General features: G+C 45.3%; 2 protein-coding genes across 4 annotated transcripts in view; both read left to right on the plus strand.

Moving 5' to 3' along the window:
* Positions 1 to 2,467, plus strand: part of brd8b (bromodomain containing 8b) — a 23,741-nt gene extending 21,274 nt beyond the window's left edge. Inside the window, exons 20-24 of the mRNA XM_064325216.1 lie at positions 1 to 116; positions 335 to 409; positions 665 to 733; positions 1,637 to 1,814; positions 2,119 to 2,467. The exon at positions 1 to 116 is cut by the window's left edge and continues 345 nt beyond it. Of these exons, the coding sequence (XP_064181286.1) occupies positions 1 to 116; positions 335 to 409; positions 665 to 733; positions 1,637 to 1,814; positions 2,119 to 2,169 (489 nt within the window). The 3' untranslated portion in view covers positions 2,170 to 2,467. The remainder of the gene's footprint in view (positions 117 to 334; positions 410 to 664; positions 734 to 1,636; positions 1,815 to 2,118) is intronic.
* Positions 2,468 to 4,800: 2,333 nt separating this feature from the next.
* LOC135249882 (NXPE family member 3-like) lies at positions 4,801 to 17,390 on the plus strand. Of its 3 annotated transcripts, none has more exons than XM_064325553.1 (6): positions 4,801 to 4,862; positions 11,112 to 11,199; positions 12,656 to 13,467; positions 13,801 to 13,871; positions 14,214 to 14,423; positions 15,186 to 17,390. In XM_064325553.1, the coding sequence occupies exons 2-6, from the start codon at positions 11,125 to 11,127 to the stop codon at positions 15,716 to 15,718; spliced, it is 1,701 nt and encodes a 566-aa protein (XP_064181623.1). In that variant the 5' UTR covers positions 4,801 to 4,862; positions 11,112 to 11,124; the 3' UTR covers positions 15,719 to 17,390. The 3 variants fall into 3 exon arrangements, with proteins under 3 accessions (XP_064181623.1, XP_064181625.1, XP_064181624.1); XM_064325555.1 differs by lacking the exon at positions 4,801 to 4,862 and adding an exon at positions 5,408 to 5,727; XM_064325554.1 differs by lacking the exon at positions 4,801 to 4,862 and adding an exon at positions 7,135 to 7,358.
* The last annotated feature ends 1,727 nt before the right edge of the window (positions 17,391 to 19,117 follow it).

A 19,117-nucleotide genomic window follows, 5' to 3' on the forward strand; every position in this document is an offset into this window, starting at 1 on the left:
GAGGAGGGACCTGACGCCCACGTGGGTGGGGAGTCAGAGGCGGCTGGAGCGGACCACTGCGCGTCTGAGCAGGGGAGTCCCTACAGCGAGGACAGAGCCCCCTGTGCCACAGAGAGGTACGGTCCAGCCTTCTCCCTAAAATTCTGCCTGCCCTGGGACTGCAGGTCAAAGCCTTTTAGCTCATTCTGGCACTTCTGCGCAGACACGTCTGTGGAGAAGCTCCTTATTGTGCATAGTCACAAAAAAAAAAACACAAAAATGCTCTGCCTCTCAAACTGTTACCGTGTTAAAAAAAACCGGCAAATTGAAATTTCTCTTTCCGTCCCGTCCCCAGTCCAGGAAGACGCTCCTCCTGCCAGGACTTTCGCAAGCTCCTGCGGGACATGTGCAACGACATCGCTGGGCACAAGTAAGACTCCGCCTCGTTTGCGCCCGTGCGAGCCAGTGCTCTTCTTTCTCTCTCTCTCTCTCTCTCTTTCTTTCTTTCTTTCTTTCTTTCCTCCCGTTTTGCTGTTGTCCCTGTGAACCGTCTCTCTCTCTCTCATGTGAATGTGTAGGCGTGGGGGGGAACACGTTTGAGTATGTTTTCGCTTTATTTTTCGAGTGTCGTTCGTTGCGAAAAACGACGGCAGACGAATGAGGCTGTCGCTCCTCCTGTTTGAAGGTACGCCGAACTCTTCCTGAGACCCGTCAACGAGAAGTTCGCTCCGCACTACTACTCTGTCGTCAAGAGGTGTGTGTGTGTGTGTGTGTGTGCGTGTGTGTGTGCGTGTGTGTGTGTGTGTTGGAGAGGGGTAGTTGGGGGGCTGTGTGTGTGTGTTGGCGTGTGTGCGTGCGTGTGTGTGGTGTGTGTTGGAGAGGGGTAGTTGGGGGGCTGTGTGTGTGTGTTGGGTAGGGGCCGTGCGTGTGTGTGTGTGTGTGTGTGTGTGTGTGTGTTGGGTAGGGGCCGTGTGTGTGTGTGTGGGTAGGGTGGTGTGTGCTGTGGTGGTGTGTTGAGAGGGGTAGTTGGGGGGCTGTGTGTGTGTGTTGGGTAGGGGCCGTATGTGCGTGCGTGTGTGTGGTGTGTGTGTTGGGTAGGTGCCGTGTGTGTGTGTGTGTTGGGTAGAGGCCGTGTGTGTGTGTGTGGTGTGTTGGGTAGGGGCCGTGTGTGTGTGTGTGTGTGTGTGTTGGAGAGGGGTAGTTGGGGGGCTGTGTGTGTGTGTTGGGTAGTGGTCGTGTGTGTGCGTGTGTGTGTGTGGGTTGAGAGGTAGTGGGGGCTGTGTGTGTGTTGGTAGGGTCGTGTGTGTGTGTGTGTGTTGGGTAGGGGCCTGTGTGTGTGTGTTGGGTAGGGGCTCTGTGTGTGTGTGTGTGTGTTGGGTAGGGGCTCTGTGTGTGTGTGGTGTGTGTGTTGAGTAGGGGCTGTGTGTGTGTGGTGTGTGTGTGTGTTGGGTAGGGGCTCTGTGTGTGTGTGGTGTGTGTGTGTGTTGGGTAGGGGCTCTTGTGTGTGTGTGTGTTGGGTAGGGGCTGTGTGTGTGTGTGTTGGGTAGGGGCTCTGTGTGTGTGTGGTGTGTGTGTGTGTTGGGTAGGGGCTCTGTGTGTGTGTGGGGTGCAGGTTTGGTGCATTCTGACCCTCTGCTCCTGTGGAACGCTGGGGCAGGCCTGTGGACCTGCAGACTCTGCGCAGGAGCGTGTCCCGGGGCGGCGTGGTCTCCCTGGAGACGCTCAACCACCAGCTGATGCTCATGTTCCAGAACGCGCTCATGTTCAACAGCGCCGACAGCCAGGTGTACCAGGGGGCCCAAGCCATGCAGAGGGAGGTGCTGCAGCACGTACAGGTGAGGGGGGAGGGGCAGACTACGGTAGGGGGAGGTGCTGCAGCACGTACAGGTGGGGGGGGGAGGGAGGTGCTGCAGCACATACAGGTGAGGGGGGGAGGTGCTGCAGCACATACAGGTGAGGGGGAGGGGCTCTATTATGCACAGGTGGGGGGGGGGCTCTACGTACAGTACAGCTGAGGGGGGGCTCTTCATAACATACAGGAGAGAGGGGGGGAGGGAGTGAATGACAACATGGTATTATTATTTTTTATTTATTTATTTATTTATTTATTTATTTATTTTATTTTATTTTTTACCCCAGATGCTGATAGATGAGGTTCAGTCACGTGACCAGAGTGGCTCCTCCCCCTGAAGCCAGCCCAGGCTGAGCAGAGCAGAAGCCATTTTCCCTTTTGCACACATAACTGTCATTTCTGCTGTCGTGGTGTTCGATAACATTGCAACCCAGGTAACACTGCAGATATGTAGATAAAGAAAATTGTTTTATTTTTTTATGCAGATGCCATGTTCATTCCGGACACACATTTGATTCGATGTACAAGTCAAAGTTTAATTATTAATATTTAATGTTATTTTGGTTAGTGGACCATAGTCAATTTGCCAGTGAGATTTTATTTGGGGAAAAAAATAAACTTTTGAAAGTCTGTGAACTGTGTGCGTCCTAGGTTGAGATTGATGTCCTTTTTCCATGTGATATTGAAGTTGGTGTTTGATTTTTTTTGTTTGTTTGTTTTTTTGCATGATATTTTTTTCCACATTTACATTGCACATGAAACTTCCTATTTCACGTCTTTCTGTCTGGTAGAACGTGATTGATTTGGTTTCTTTCTTCTGCCAAAAAAAAAGGTCCATCTACTCTTAGTACTCCAAAAGGAATGGAAATTGGCTATTTTCAAAACTTGAATGTGCAATTATGCTTGACATGAGCCCCCTGCAGTGACTGCCCTTAACCTCGATGTCATTTCAGGAGAATAAGACGGTCCATGAACATTCGATAAGACACAGATAACCATCGTCACGAGAGATAGGGCTTCGACCTGGAGGCCATTATCGGCGACAGAAACGACCAGGACACAATTGTCTGTTGTAATGTCCTGTCAGTCTGCGGCAGGAGAATTAATGGTTGCCCCGGCACCGGGTCCATTGCGCTGTAAATGAGGCCAGACAATAGGCTGGCCCGGGGGGGAGGGAAATGGCCGATGAATGTAAAGCCGCGTTTCCACCAAAAGTAACTTTACCCCAGGAACTTTACCCCGGAACTAGGAACCTTTTGAGGAACTCGGTGCGTTTCCACTGCAGGAACTAGGGTCTAAATTTAGTTCCAACATGAGCTGTTATATTAATATTTTAATTGTTACTAGAATCCGTTTTGAATGCATTGATAAGTTACTGCGCTTCATCAAAAATAATAGTTTAGGAAATATTAAAATATACCGTTAGCACGTGACGCTTAACCTCAGCAACGCGTTCGGGTTTGGCCCGACAAATTTACAAACTACTCCTAGTCTCCCTCATGACCACGCCTCTACGAACGTCGCGTCGTTCAGACTGCCACTGAGGTCAAAACGGTCTCAAGATGCTATTGGCTTTCATATCTGACGGAACCGTTACAATGTTTTCATCCGGATTATATAGCTAGCTAATAAAGCCGCGTTTCCACCAAAATTACCCGGAACTTTCAGTCCCAGGAACTACTTTACCAGGAACTAAAAGGTTCCTTCAGCCAATGGTTGTCTGCGTTTCCACCGGGGTCTAAAGTACCGCGAAGATTAGGCAAATTAGCCCACTGACGTTGTCGTCGGTCCATCTGTCATATGATTTCTTCTGTAACCCCATATTACCACCGAAGTAGCCTACATTATTTTCTTATAACCGGGACAGCCCGGAGGGGTTTATTCCACTTATATACAACGGATTACCAACAATGACTATATATGGTTACTTTTGTATTTATTGATTTTCATATATCCTCTCAAACACATTCATTAACAGCAGAAAACATGCACACGTTGTAAACAATTTGCTGTTTTATTACTTTCTCGTCGTCAATTCCATATAGGCTAATCGCAAAATGACAAGAATAGAACGAAAACTCGGACTTGCGTGAAAATGTAAATTAGTAGTGGTACAGCCACCGTTTGCTTTCCTTCGAAGTTAGGCTACTGCTAGCCGAGCAGCGAAGTGTGCCCTCCAGATGCGAACCATGCACCATAAACGAGTCCATAGTCTTCCTGGTCTTTTCGTGCAATTGAAAAATGGCAGTAAAATTGAGTAAAATTACGGCAGTCTGAAAAAGCTAAAGGGAAGATTACTAGAATTAACCTGTTATTTTACCCGGATAAAAAGTGCGGAAGGTGATTTCCAGTTTGCTTGTACTGTATCACCAATGTTAATTATGCAGAACTACCGCATACCTCACATAACTGTATCAAACGTTTTGAGTCAATTACAACGGGCTAACAAAGAAAATCCGGAAGAAAATATTCAGCAACCGAATTAATCCGTTTGAATGTTTTGGTAGCCTACGTAATATGCTGTCCCAGCACGAATGCTTAGCATTTTATAAAAGGAATACTAAAGCAAGAAAAGAACAGAAGAGCACACGTTATAATTCCAAGACGTTGACAGGCTATAACCAAAAGTAGGCTACTGCGCCGCATAACATACAAGTTTGATTTGAAGTTATTATGAAAATAAATTGGTTTGCCGCTGCATATTTTCAAACATGGCGGGTAATGGCGGAAAATAAATACAACACAAATGCTACGAGTACTCGACCAATCAGAAATGTTCAGCGCTGCAAGCTCCACCCAAAAGGTTCCTGTACTTTCGGAAAGTACTACCCCCCGAGCAGGAACGTTTTGAGGGGTAAAACAAAGCCCCCAGAACTAAATTTAGACCCTAGTTCCTGCGGTGGAAACGCACTGAGTTCCTCAAAAGGTTCCTAGTTCCGGGGTATAGTTCCTGCGGTGGAAACGCGGCTTAAGTAGCTAAGAATCAGAGCTTCGATGGGTCGGATTTTGAGAAACGACTTTAAAAAGAACGGTATGTAAAAATAATGATGTACCCGTCTATTCAGCTTTAGACCTTTAAGAAATATTTATTTAGTAGACTACATAAATACCAGTGTCTTGCTTGCTAAAGACGTGACCTTGTTATTAACTAGCAAATTACCCGCGCATGACCCATTGATCGGTCAACAGCGAAATGACTAGCAGGTTTGCCAGCTAGTGTGTAATGTGGTTGTGGCTCAGATGGCTGCAGTACAAATTGCAAACTGCAAACTTGCAAGGTACTTTTCTTGATTGCCCAAACATTGTGGATATGTAACGTGTGGTTTGGTCCAGGCAAGTAAAAGGTCATTCAGTTTGGCCGTGCGTTACCATTGTTCCAAACACGAAGAAGCGTGATTGGATTATAGCTAGATTGGTGCGTCTGCATATCCTGTGACAAGGATACAGGAGTTGATCTTTAACGGTAGAAACCAAGCCCTCGTAGGGTTCAAATGTATTTAACGCAGGCTCATGTCTGTGGCTGGAGCAGGACTGAACTGGAGTTTTAAACATTTCCCCGCCAAGGGGCGTAGAAAGCAGATAAAGGTTATAGCCTCGAACAGGGGTCCTCAGTCTTATCCACAAAGGGCTGGTATGGGTGCAGGCTTTTGTTCCAACCGAGCAGTAACACACATGCTTCTACTAATCAACCACTAGAGTCTTTGCCAAGGACCTCAATTAGAGAAGTGAGTTCTGACGGCTTCTGAGAAGTCATTAGCGATCCACTGTAAACACGGAACGAATGTTTTGTGTTGCGTCGACAACTGTCCTCCTGCAAATAATTCTGCCGCGTCAGCGCTGTTTCGTGAGTTCGATTCACTATCTGCAGAAAAGCGATTGAGCGCCTTTCTCACCCGGTAAGCTTAGAAAGCCACGTATAAATTAGGACTTTTAATTGTTCCGAACTTTACCTTGAGCAGAATCATACGGCAGTCAAGCTATAAGGTACTGCAACCCACTTTGCAGTCGCTCCATTTCATCAGTGCAGTGCTTAGCTTGGTGTCTCAAGATGTTTTGGATATTTTTATTCCACTGCTTTCATTAACCATAGACTCATAAAATGAACGTCATGTTATTTCAACTGTTATTGGCCACTAGGTGGTATCCAGACACCTACTTAATGAAAACAGCGCTAAAACAATAAATTCAGCCTTATTGTGCAATTCATTAAAACATTTTTGTCATATCAATTGATCTTTAACATTTAAAAAGACTTCTTAGGAGTCCAACATAATATTATTTATTTAAATATTTATTCTCAATCATTAAAAACATTGAATGTATTTATTATGGGTCAAACATAGTTGTTTGTTTTTTTGTTTTTTTTTTAATAGTGGAGAACATTCTACCCAGTTGTTTGTGAAGTTATCTACCAATGATCACACTAACCTTATATTATGTCTACATACTGTGTTTTATCTCTTTCAATAATTATGTGAATTATATGCCATCCAAAGCCTTGATGTTTTCATCCACAATACCTCCAACTAAGTTTAGGCATTGGTGTGGGAAATTTTAACAGTTACAATTTCCCCCAACCCTAACTAACATGAAACTAGCTAGCTTACTGAACAGGAACAACATTACATTACATTACATTTATTTGGCAGACGCTTTTATCCAAAGTGGCGTACAAAAAGTGCATTTTATGGTCATAGACAACTGCTGAACAACAGTGTTGAAACTTCACTGATATCAAAAGTTAGACAACAATATGATGATCAAGGTTAGAGAGTTACTGATTTATAGTAATAAAAGTTTAAGACTGCAAAAGACAAACAATGGTCATGAAAAATATTTACATTTCCATTCCTCCAGTAGCATACACCCAAATTCTTCCCCACTCATATTTCCAGTCCTGTTTGCAATAAATTCAAGATTGTTGTCTGGATATCTACTGTGATATTCCAATTGTCCCCCCTCCCCCCTCCCCCCTTCCCCCTCCCCCCTCCCTCCAAGGTAGCCTGCTGCTCAACATAACCAAATGCAAAGTTGCATTGTGACGATAAGCATTGTACAAAGCTCTGTACAAATATAAAGTTGTCTTGACCGAGACAGTCTAGGAACTGATGTTCTGGAGGTCTCCTTGAATGTCGGTCGCCGGCTAGGAGTAATGGTTCGCGGTCCAGGCCCAAGCGGAGCTCTCCGCACTCGCGGATTACGAAACGCACAGTCTTCAGTGACGTATTTCCGAGGACAGGTGCGTCCGCGAGTGGACAAGGGCTTGAGGAGGGGGGGGGGTGGGGGGGGGGTATACAGAAGGTGAAATGGCACACGCTTCTGGCATCAACCCAGTACGGGACACGATACTGAGAGGCGGAGACGCAGCCTTACTCAAATTTAGATGACTAGAGAGAAAGCGATGTGTCGTCCAGGACCGCAACGAGGAATGTAGGCACCGTAAATTTGCAAAGGGGTGCTCTGACGACTGTCTTCGATAAACTACGACCGGGACCACACGCTTGTTCTACACAGGCAGCTCGAACAGGTTAGACTTGGTCTATATCTGGGAAATGACAGGGAATATAGTTTTCCATTCCGTATTATTTCGAGTAAGATCATGCAAATCAAGTAACTGTCTTGTCTAATCCAGACCAGTTCCTATGCGAATGTTTTATTTTAAAAGATTGGGCACATAGCTTACATTCAATTAGATTAATTTATTTTAAGACTGTTATGGTAAGGGTTAAGAGTTTACAAACCGACGAAGTGGGCTACTTGTTCAAGGGTAAAATGTAGCGCGTTGGCAGGTCAGTCTCCTTAAGGTAGCCTATATTTCAGATAATATAATCTGCTATTTTTCCAATGTAATAACCGTCACACCGATAGCCAGAATCATTCTTATAGGTGTACAATGTGAAGGTTCGCTATTGTGAATAGAATGTATTCGTAAAGTTTAATTTACGCACTTACACAATGGGTCGTGGGCTCGAAGTTAGGGTGTCGGAACCACTGAGAAATCCAGCTAACATTGATTTTCCAAATAGGAGCCGCGACATATTGTTTAGCATCCAGAACTTATACATTTTCTCTCTCTAAAAATAAAAAGTCGGAGCTAGCTTGTTCTCTCGTTTCGTTTGACCGTTTAGCCGAGTTAGGACTGAAGATACATGAAAGATGTTAAAATATTAGTCAAAATACAATTGTAGATATCGTGACCTGGCTAGTCAAAAAAAAAGAAAGTGGAGATATCTCGAAATTGAATTATTTCTAGTCAGAAGACCTTTAAATAGGGTGGATTCGGCAAATGTGGGACACTTTTTGGTAGATTCAGTAGGAGACTATCAAAAACCTTTTTTTACTTGCACCAGTGACGTTTCTATGAATTGTTTTAAGTCTTCTTAACATCTATGTGTGGAAATTTTTTTGAAATGTGGTTTTGTATTAGAGGTAGTCACCCTTAAACATAGCATGGCACCCTCTTTCACTCAGTCGGAGTATTCAGGTGAAGTGGGACAGTCATTTCAAGCTTAACCCATTAATGTGCTTAGTGGAAGTTTTGAAATTCCTTTGGTACACTTGTCAACTAGTTGCGCTGATTGCAAATTTGTTAAATTTTTTTCAAATAAGCCAATGTATAAGGCAGTATTGCTTGTTTTTCTTAACATACTATTTTTAGTATTTAGTCACAAGGGTTTCAAGTTTTTTGTTTATCCATGAAATAATCTCTAGAAACATAAATTAGGAGTGTCAGATCTTTATAATTTTTGGTACACAGAGAGTCCAGGGCTGCGTTTCCCAGAGTCTCCTTAGCGCTACGTGCGTCGTAAGGTATACCTTAAGGTATTCCTTTAGGTCTCGAGCTGACCCCAGCGCCTCCTTAGCTAAGGTATACCTTCTGAAAGGTATACCTTTAAAAGGGTGGTCTGAGGCACTCGTAAGCTGTCCCTTAGCGATGCGCTCCGCTCATCCTGTCAGTTTTAGACTTATTATGCCAACATTTTGCTTTTCAAATCGACAGTTGTACTACAGTGCGCATCTAGTAGAATATCTGCATGCGAAAATGACATACAGTTTAATATTAACTTTACGAAAATTAATTATCCAGTCAACGTGTCTGTATATAGCACGTCATGCGAATGTTGTAGTTTCACCTGTCTATTCCCATCATGATGGTAATTAAGTATAGGGCCAATCCATAATACTAATCCAATTTGTGAAGAAAAAAAAAGTTTTTTAAATGTATACGTAGTGGAGATAACTGAGAATATGGCTTTTCTGACTGCACGCCCTGTAGAAATTAGTTCGTTTGTGTGTGAGTCAATGATCACACTGACTTGGAACAAACCGCTGGTTTATTAAGAATATAAAACCAGTGTGAGCAAAGTCGACGTTGAGTGAGTGTACTTGCATGACCGAACTAGAGCACGTTGATTGGCCTAACCATAAACACACATAAAGGTATATTGGCTCATAATGAACAAACATAGCCAAATGATCTACATGCCCTTCCTTTAGCTCACACCTCCTATATAAAACAGAGCACTGGGTAAATATCAGCATTACAGAACATTTCGTTCTTACCATGTTGTTTTACAATTTTCGGTAAACAACTCAATAATGATATTATTGGTTACACTTAAGATTATCCAACAGCAACTCAAGGTGGATGAACATATCACTTTAACAGGTAGGCCTATTCATAAGGCATGCCCGGTATAAAATTAATCATGATCAATTTCCACAGACGCGCTTTTGCCTTTCATCTACGATCATTTTTGCACTGCAGAGAACAGTCAGCGGGAATCAGCTGATATGCTGCTACAGTTGCCTATATATTGTGTGACAGAAACAAATTAACATTAGACCCTTGTTTCAATAAGAACAAAATAATTCACCTATATGTAGCCGATATCCTTTTTACTGGGCTTCCAAGAAGCCCGAGACTGTGGATTGCTGAATCCACCCTATATCTACAAAGAATACATGGATATTTTGAAAGGAGACCTTTCTTATTTTGGATATCTTAAATTATCATTCTGACTGGTCACATTGTAATTATGACGAGTCCAAATCCATATTTTGATATCCAAAACGCAATTATGGATAGTGAAGCGAAGCTATGAAATGTTAAAATGGCCTGCCATAGATCTGTGCGTTTAATTTTTTTTTTTCATCCAGCGGACACAGTGGCTGGTTCGACAAAAATTCAGTTTCAGACCATGTGCAGTTATTAATGTAAAATGAAACGTAATTAACGGTAAACTGTTCCATTAAAATGCAAGTATAAGGATTAAAGTGTGTTCGCTTTCTGGTTTTAGTTAAGACGCTTGCAGAAGCATTCTGAATGATTTGTAACTGAAATAATGCATTTTTGGAAGCCCGGAGTCTCTCAAAAGCGTCAAAGACAGGTTTGGTCACAATTCAGACATGTGGATCAAAGCTCTGATTAAGGGCTAATCTAGGTCAGCTGCAATGCCAGCAAACCTGTCTAGCGTGGATTTCTGCCTCTTGCTCCATACATGCTATGATAGGCTCCACCCCCCAAACGCAACCACAGTTTTTGTTTGTTTTTTTTTTTTTTGGAAAGTTTAAAAAAATTCAGTCAGTGTCAGTGTTCTAGAACTCAGTTGCTTCCAGCTACCAGCAGCTATTGTGACATCAGCATTATAATGTTAAAATAAGAACATTCTAATGACGTGTTTGAGGTCGTATTACGCCTTAAAGGGTTTGAAATAGAATTTTCTAAAATGCGGCAGCGCTTGGACCAGATGCCAGCGCTCGTGACTCACCCTCAGAAGGTCCGACTGCGGCCAGGGTGAGGCAGTCCTGCTGCAGGTCCCCCTGGGATTGGTGATCCATGGCGGTACTGAGAGGGAGAGAATGGACCGAGCTTTCCTCCTCTTCCCAGGGATTTCTTCCAAAACCGTTCTCACTACCACCACACACGCGCACACGCGCGCCCTCGGCGCTCTCGCATTATATTATAATTCTTGGACAACGGTACCGAAAAGAGCTCGTGCAAAAATTCAGTGGGAAAAAAAGCAAGCAACAGTAATGCACATGACAGGCTGACAATGACAGCATTATTGGACAATGAGTATAGCCCTGTTATGTTATGTAACTAATAATATGGGGTCACGATATGAAATTGTTTCATATCAGAAATCCTGTTCTTTTAAATGCTGAGTATTAAATGTTATATTAGTAATTGTACGTTTGTGATGTCAGAAATGATCAAAACATCTGTATGCCTCATACAGTGTTTATTGTACTGTAAAATTTCATTGCCTCTTTGCAGATATCAAGAGAAAATGAACCTGATAAAAAATGAAATGAGGGTCCTGCTTATGATTTCACCCGTGATTCTGTTTGTCTTCTCTTATTTTGTAAGTGCCCACTTGTTAATGTTTCATTGTTTTTACCTGTAGTAGTAATAATAATAATAATAATAATAAAAATAATAATAATAGTAACACTCCAGAACCTGTGTTCCCATGTTCATGAAATCCTCTCAGTAAAATGGGACCAGTTGGGTTTCTGGACTTTTACATGGAGAACTTTGGGAATATCAGTAGATTTCCCGTGGTTTTCAGCGTTACAGCTACTTCTGTGTCAGCAAGTGCATAAACTGGTACTTCAAAGGCATACTATGCAGGATTTATAACATGAAAATAAATATAAAATAAGCATCCTAATTAACGTCAGTGATGCACTGGCAATCTCTGTCTTTACACATTTCACATTTGTTATTTTAAAATATTCCTGGCGTGGCACTCCCTTCTGTGTTGGGACAGGTGCGTGGGTATGGAATAATTAGCCTGCCTGAGGTTTAGGACTACATCTCAATGGAGTGGTCGTTGCCATAACAAAGAGAAATGACAAGCCAACAGGGCAGGTTCTTTTACTAGCGTGACATGGTAAATGGTAATGGACTGCATTTATATAGCGCTTTTATCCAAAGCGCTTTACAATTGATGCCTCGCATTCACCAGAGCAGTTAGGGGTTAGGTGTCTTGCTCAGGGACACTTCGACATGCCCAGGGCAGGGATCGAACCGGCAACCCTCCGACTGCCAGACAACCGCTCTTACCTCCTGAGCTACGTCACCCCTAGCTCAGGAGGTAAGAGCGGTTCTCTGGCAGTCAGAGGGTTGTCGATTAGTTCCCCTACCCATGTCAAAAGTGTCCCTGAGCAAGACACCAAACCCCTAATTGCTCCCAACGAGCTGATTGGTACCTTGCATGGCAGCCTTTCACCGTTGGTGTTTGTGGGAATGGGTGAAAGTGAATGAGAGGCATCAATTGTAAAGCGCTTTGGGTAAAAGCCCTACATAAATGCAGTCCATTTGCCATTTAACTAGAGTGACCTTGGTATCGCTTTCCCTCGGTGGCGTCAGCTGAAGTTAGCCAAGCGGGGGAAAAGCAATGCGGAGTTGGCTTGTTTTCTGTTGGACCCGTAAGCAATGTTACCTGTAGCTATGCAGCCAGGGTTGCCAGGCGCCCGTTTTTGACCGGTTGTTCCGGTTTTAAAATAATTTTTACATGTCTGGTTCGTGGTCTCGACCAGACAATGTGGCCGGTAGTCTAGTGAATGTCCTGCTCAATATATTGGTAAAAATGACTTATGATTTTGCTTGATAAGCATAAGCAAACTGAATTTACCCTCTCCCAAATATGAACATATTCTAAGTGTTTAAAATAGGATGTTAGCTTTGCCTTTGATTGGGGTATTGAAATGGCAGTTGGCTGAAATTTAGAGGTCAAGGCATTTAACCGACGACACTTTAAAAAACAGGACACAAAAACTTTTTTTTTTTCCCTTGAAATTTTGTGTTCTCGCTAGGTGTACGTTTATGACAAGCAATCGGAAGCTCAAGGAAAGCCGCCCGCTCCAGTGCCTTGTCATAACCTGCACTCAGCAGTCTCGTCGAGCCCTGTCGCTAAGCAGCAGCCCACTGCCGAAGACGCTACCCAAAATCTGCCTGCCAGTGAAGATGCTCCGAGTGAAATCGGGTCAGAGGAAAGGGCAGCACTCCTGGCCAGCTTGTGGTGGCCTCCGCTCAACAAAACCGTTTCCTCGGTCGCAGAGGCCACCGACGGAGCCAAATGCTCCTACAGGGTCATCGACCTCCGGGAAAACTACACCGTCGGAGGCGTTGTCCGCGTAGTTCTGGTCGCTCGGGACGGGAACGGGAGACCCAAAACCCACGGCGGAGACTTCTTCCAGGCCAAACTGCACAATTCTGGGCTCAAAGCCAGCACATTTGGCCCGGTGGTGGACCACCTCAACGGGACGTACACGGTCCAGTTCTCCCTGCTCTGGCCCGGCCCCGCCTACGTCTCGATCCGACTCATACACTCCAGCGAGGCGGTGCAGGTCATCCGCAGACAGCGACAGCAGGACCCCGACAAGGTGTGCTACTTTGGGTATTTTGTGGACGGGAGCAGGACGGAGACGGTGGTCTGCAATGCTCTGCCGACCCCCTGGCTGGTCGGGGACGGCACGGGCTGCTGCTGCCAGTACACGGACCCGGTGACGCGGGAGTCCTGGTTCTGCCGTCGGCCGCCCTCTCTGCCCTGCCGGGCCCTAATTTACCACAGCTCGGGCAGATACCAGGCAAAGCTGTCCAAGTTTGATGCCAGCATTCTCCACAAGTTAGTCTCCTCCTGACAGTCACATTCCTATTTAACCCACAGGGGTAACTGTAATAGCAGTAGTAATAGTCATATATATATATATGAAAGAGAGTATTTATACATGTTTATAAATTGTTCTATTGCAAAAATCCCAATAATGTCCTGGGTATATTTGATCCAGTTTCACAGGTGCTAATAAGTAAATGGAACAAGAAGGGTTAAATTTATGATACTTTGACTTTGCGTATGGGAGACAGCAGTGTGCTACGCTCAACAGATTCAGGAGCCAGTGTTGAATCTCTTTCTGAGCAGCTGTTATGCATGTACAATAATTACCGTTCTCTTTTTCAGAACAAAAACAAATGTCATCCTCCCTGGAAGAGACGCTGTAATCCATGTCTTGCCCCAAGATGAGGATATTCGTAAGTCTGAAAGAGGCCGCACCCATCCCAAACAGTTATTTTAGTGGTATTGTGTGTCTATAGTCATCTTATTTTACGTTGCTTATTCAAGGAGAGTGTATCAGGGCTGGGCTCACGTCCATTTCAGTTCAATCCATGGAAAATATCCATGATGTTCAGTGAGGCTTTTTTTTTTTTTAAGTTGGGGAACATGATTTCAGTGACATTTACCAAATGTAATTAATCGATGCCAAATCTGCAGTTTTTGGCCCATGCCCTTAAAAAATGAGCGGAGTAGCTTTGCGCTCTTTGCGCTTTTTTTAATTAATTTTTTTTATTTAATTCCGCTACTTCTCTTGCCAGGAGACACGCGTCCGCAGTGCAGGCCGGGTCTGGGCACCGCCATGCCCGCCGGGTTCTACTTCCAGGACCGCTGGACCTCGCTGCAGTGCCGCTCCCGGTCCTTCCCCACCCCGGCGCTGGTGTCGGCCTGCCTGCGGGACAAGCAGGTCTACATGTTGGGAGACTCCACCCTGCGGCAGTGGTTCGAGTACCTGGAGAGCGCCGTGCCCAGTAAGTAACCTTAATCCTTTTTTGTCTATTTGACACCTGTCCGTCACGGCCGTCGCCTGCGGTCACCGGGGACGACCGGGTGCGGGTGGCTTCGCCGCCGGGCTCGCCCGTTAGCCGCGGCAGTGAAGCCTGGGACGCGTGGGCGCTGTGAGGCTCCCAAAGCCAGGGTTTCCCAACCGCTGTGCCACGGCACTGTAGTGAAACTGATGTGACACCCCCCCCCCACACTCCACCCCCCCGTCTGCGGTACTGACTCCTCTTCCCCCCCCCCCCACTCCACCCCCCCGTCTGCTGTACTGACTCCTCTTCCCCCCCACTCCACCCCCCGTCTGCTGTACTGACTCCTCTTCCCCACCCACCCCCCCGTCTGCGGTACTGACTCCTCTTCTCCCCCCCCCACCCCCCGTCTGCGGTACTGACTCCTCTTCCCCCCACCCCACCCACCCCCCCCCGTCTGCGTACTGACTCCTCTTCCCCACCCACCCCCCCCGTCTGCGGTACTGACTCCTCTTCTCCCCCACCCCCGTCTGCGGTACCAACTCCTCTTCCCCCACCCACCCCACCCACCCCCCCCCGTCTGCGGTACCAACTCCTCTTCCCCCCACCCTACCCACCCCCCGTCTGCGGTACTGACTCCTCTTCCCCCGCCACCCTACCCACCCCCCCGTCTGCGGTACTGACTCCTCTCCCCCCCCGCCTGCGGTACTGACTCCCCCCCCCCGTCTGCGGTACTGACTCCTCTTCCCCCCCCGCCCCCCGCAGCCCTGAAGCGGCTGGACCTGCACACGGAGCGCCTGTTCGGGCCGCGCCTCGCCGTCGACCCCCAGAGCAACACCCTGGTGCAGTGGCGGCCTCACGGGCTGCCTGTCCGCATGCACAGGACCCCCGTGGCGGACCTGCACTACATCGCCCGGGAGGTGCAGGGCATGGGGGGCGGGGAGCACACGGTCGTCGTCCTGAACATCTGGGCGCACTTCACCACCCACCCGCTCGACTACTACATCCGCCGCCTCGCCACCATCCGCCCCGCCGTGCGGGCCCTGCTCCAGCGGTCCCCGCGCACCCTGGTGGCCATCAAGACGGCCAACACCGGCTACAAGGACGTCTACGGCAGCGACTGGCTCTCCTGGCAGCTGGACCTGGCCCTCAGGGCCATGTTCCGGACCTTGCCCGTGGTCTTCGTCGACGCCTGGCAGATGACTTCCTGCCACTACTCGCCCGACAACCTCCACCCGCCCAGAGAAGTGGTCATGAACGAGGTGGACCTCTTCCTCTCTTTCGTCTGCCCGCAGTGAGAGAGCGGAGAGAGCGTGTGTGTGTGTGTGTGACTGTGTGAGTGAGTGTGTGTGTGTGCGTGCGTGCGCGTGCATGTGCATGCGTGCACACTTGCATGTGTGAATTTGTGTATTTTTGCAACTACAGGTACATTTAGGTCCCAATGATTTTTGAAAATCATGAAAAAAATGAGGGGATTTTACATCAAATGAAGATTCTTTTTGTCATGATTTATTTAAAAAAAAAAAAATTATGTGTTTACATGTCATTTATGTTGATTTTATGGGTCAGAATAACAGTTACTTGCTTGTCCCACACCTGCTGAGCTTTTTTTTTTTTTTTTACATGCATATTTAAAATTCAATAGATGACCCGGAGAAACGCCTGCAGATTTGAATTCCAAACATTGATAACTTACTGCCCACTCACCCCGAGTGCCCACTCGCATAACGTAGCTAGCTGGACAGCTAGAGCTAACTTCCGTACCGTGGAATGAGCGATCGCGAGCAGCAGTGGAAAATATAATATAAATATAATCTTAAATAATAATAATAATAATAATAACAACAACAAAAACGTTTTAAAAGGTAGAAGCTAACCTTCCACATTTAAAAAAAAAAAATTGTAGATGGGCAGCATTTTCAATAAGTGATGCCAGGGCCTAGCCATGTTTTTGTTGAAAAGATAAGATCTAACTTGTGTTCTATCATCAGATTGTTTAGAACAAATGCCGCATTTGACGGTGCTCCGACCTTATAAAGTGCCATTTTTAATGTGTCTGAGCGGTAGTGCGTAAAAGGTTGTGACATACAGGGTCAGTCTTTTGAGAGATGCCAATCAGGTTAGGCCTGGGCCTACCGTTTTTCCCTTAAAAGTGATTCTCAACGGATTTCCTACCAGAGGTAACATTTGGAATAGGAAGCACTTCTAATAACACGGTAGAGTCTGGAATTGCATCGCCTACTGTGGACCGTCGTCAGGCCGAAGTGTTTTTTTCAATATTAAGTGACAGCGCTGCCGGTCACTGTGGTGTTGTGATTCCTCGCATTTATTTTGTTAAGTCAGTACAGTGGCAGCGTTCAATTATGATGCCAAGATATTAGGACCTCTAACTGGTTCCCATCATTCAGACATTACCGGGTAATGTAATAGCCTTCTTGTCTCAGAGTGATGGCGGAAGTGTTCAAGACGAATAAAATTCCAAGTTGAGCTTTTTCAAAACAGAGGCACGTCGATTGGTGGGTTGTCATTCTTGCTGATCCAGTTAGGGGTGGGGACAGTCATATTTTCACCTGCAGCAGAAAAGATGTGTTAGCGGCTAAACACAAAGAACTGCCTACAACAATCATTCCTAGCACTGCAATAAAGATGCCAGACAGGCATTTTCTTAAAGTAAAAACTGCTGGGAGAGAAAACCTGCCGATCTGGTCTTTGTAGCACCTTGCAGACAGGCTGGTTATAGATCCGTGCATATTGATGACCTTTGTACTGTGACACTGCAGGTTGTTTGATTGCACCTTGTGAGCCTGTCCATGTTGTCGCAGCCTTCTTCGTTGTGTTCTTAGCAAGAAGTGGTTTCAACTTAACACACACTGGTACTGACCACAGTCAGTATCCTTCATGCTGTTTGGAAAAAGTCAAATATTCTGTCCAAATGTTTGTACAATTATAATAAAATGGCATAGAAACTCACCCTTCACTGGTGCTCTTCAAAGAAGCAACAGCAAACGGTATACAAAAACAAAATATATAAAAATCAAGGACCCCCCATATGAGCAGCTAAGATGAAAAAGGTTTTAATTAGATGGGCTTGGGGCATTTTAAAAACAGCATTACATCTCCAAAACCCAGATTTCCAGAACACAGGAGGGTTCAGCTCAGCCATACACAGGGCCCCAAGGGTCCTCCACCAGTCAACCATTAATATGGAGGGTCCACACACACACACACACACTTAATTAATTTCATCCATCCATCCATCCATCCATCCATTATCTATTGGGATGGCAGGTATGCCATCCTGCCAAGTTACGCCTTGGCGGAGGCATGGCCCATACCTATACAGCACCGAGAGTTTGGCACTTTTCAGGGTTCCCCACAGAAATAACCACAACAGCCACAGACACTCAGTCCTTAAAAACATTAAATTCTGTACATTCTCACCCCATTTCAACAGACAGAAAGACTCACCTCTTCAGGCCGCACCTCTCCCCATCTCTCCCTACCTCCCTGTAATCTCTTAATTGACTGTAAGCTTAGGGTTGTCACTAGGTAGCTGTTTCATAGGTGACTTAGTTAATGCACTTGTCTTAACTACTGCTTGTATTTTTGCATAGACTGCGTTGTTGCTGTTCTCGTTTGTGTTAGTGTTAATCAGTTTAACCTTCACGGTCCAAGTTGAACTATGCGGTTGTTCCCTGCACTTGGAACGGTATTTCTCTCTAAGGGTTTTCGACATGCTTGTTCCTGGTTATGGTTATACACTTTGTTTGTTATTCACTCTGGATAAGAGCATCTGCCAAATACCTGTTATGTAATGTTACCTCGCCCTGTTCTTTGTCTAGCCACATACAAAGAATTACTAAGTATGTACGTTCTGCAACTCCCCATTAAAACATTACTTTTAAAATCATGACTCACTCATAATTATAACTACTAATACTAAACATGAGAAAAGCACATCAATGCAATTGATTTCACACATTACTTACCGTCCACTTTAACAACTAATGCTTTATACAGACTGTTATATATACCATTCAATAAGGAAACTAAGCTCGCTCATGGTCACTTCATTTACTTTGCAGGATAGTCTGTGATCATGTCAGCCTTCACCTACATTGCCATTCTGCTAAAAACATATTGTTTCAACTACGCAATTTCATCATTTCTCCTAATTTCTCTCATGCTGTTGTTATTTTCTCATATGCAAAGTCTGCTCCTATTCTCCACTATCAAGTTTTCCGGTTCTAGCTTAGCAAAACAGCGAAGAGGATTCCTACCTACAGATAAGCCTATCAAAATGCCTTATAAACCTTACAAACACTAAAAGTGCATCTCCACGAAATAACAGACAACGGAGCTGCACAGAAGGGTACACAAATTGCAACCTAGGGAGCTCTAATTCTATGGGCTTGCTGATTCTTTCGTCAATCAAGGCTCGTTGGATGGCCATCAAATCCGCAAGTACATACACTGGCCATATTTCACCTGTGTTTCTGATGCGTTTACACTTACGCCACTGCACCCTTTGTCACAGCCACTGTTTTACATATATAGCAAACCGAAACTGCTAAACGGTACACGCTCATCAGACTGTACAAATTCACACAAGGATAGCCATAATCCACAACCGTTTCTTACAGGGTCACTTCGCATTTCTCACTCTCATAATAAAACGCTTTGCAAAAAGAAATGAT

The sequence above is a fragment of the Anguilla rostrata genome, chromosome 3, assembly GCF_018555375.3.
Source record: "Anguilla rostrata isolate EN2019 chromosome 3, ASM1855537v3, whole genome shotgun sequence".
NCBI lineage: Eukaryota > Metazoa > Chordata > Actinopteri > Anguilliformes > Anguillidae > Anguilla > Anguilla rostrata.

Bases quoted from the DNA above. Each gene is read 5' to 3' on its own strand.
- LOC135249882 (XM_064325553.1), top strand. From the start codon at position 11,125: ATGAACCTGATAAAAAATGAAATGAGGGTCCTGCTTATGATTTCACCC. The intron at 13,468-13,800 runs GTTAGTCTCCTC...TCTCTTTTTCAG, and splicing joins GATGCCAGCATTCTCCACAA to AACAAAAACAAATGTCATCC. The intron at 13,872-14,213 runs GTAAGTCTGAAA...TTCTCTTGCCAG, and splicing joins GCCCCAAGATGAGGATATTC to GAGACACGCGTCCGCAGTGC.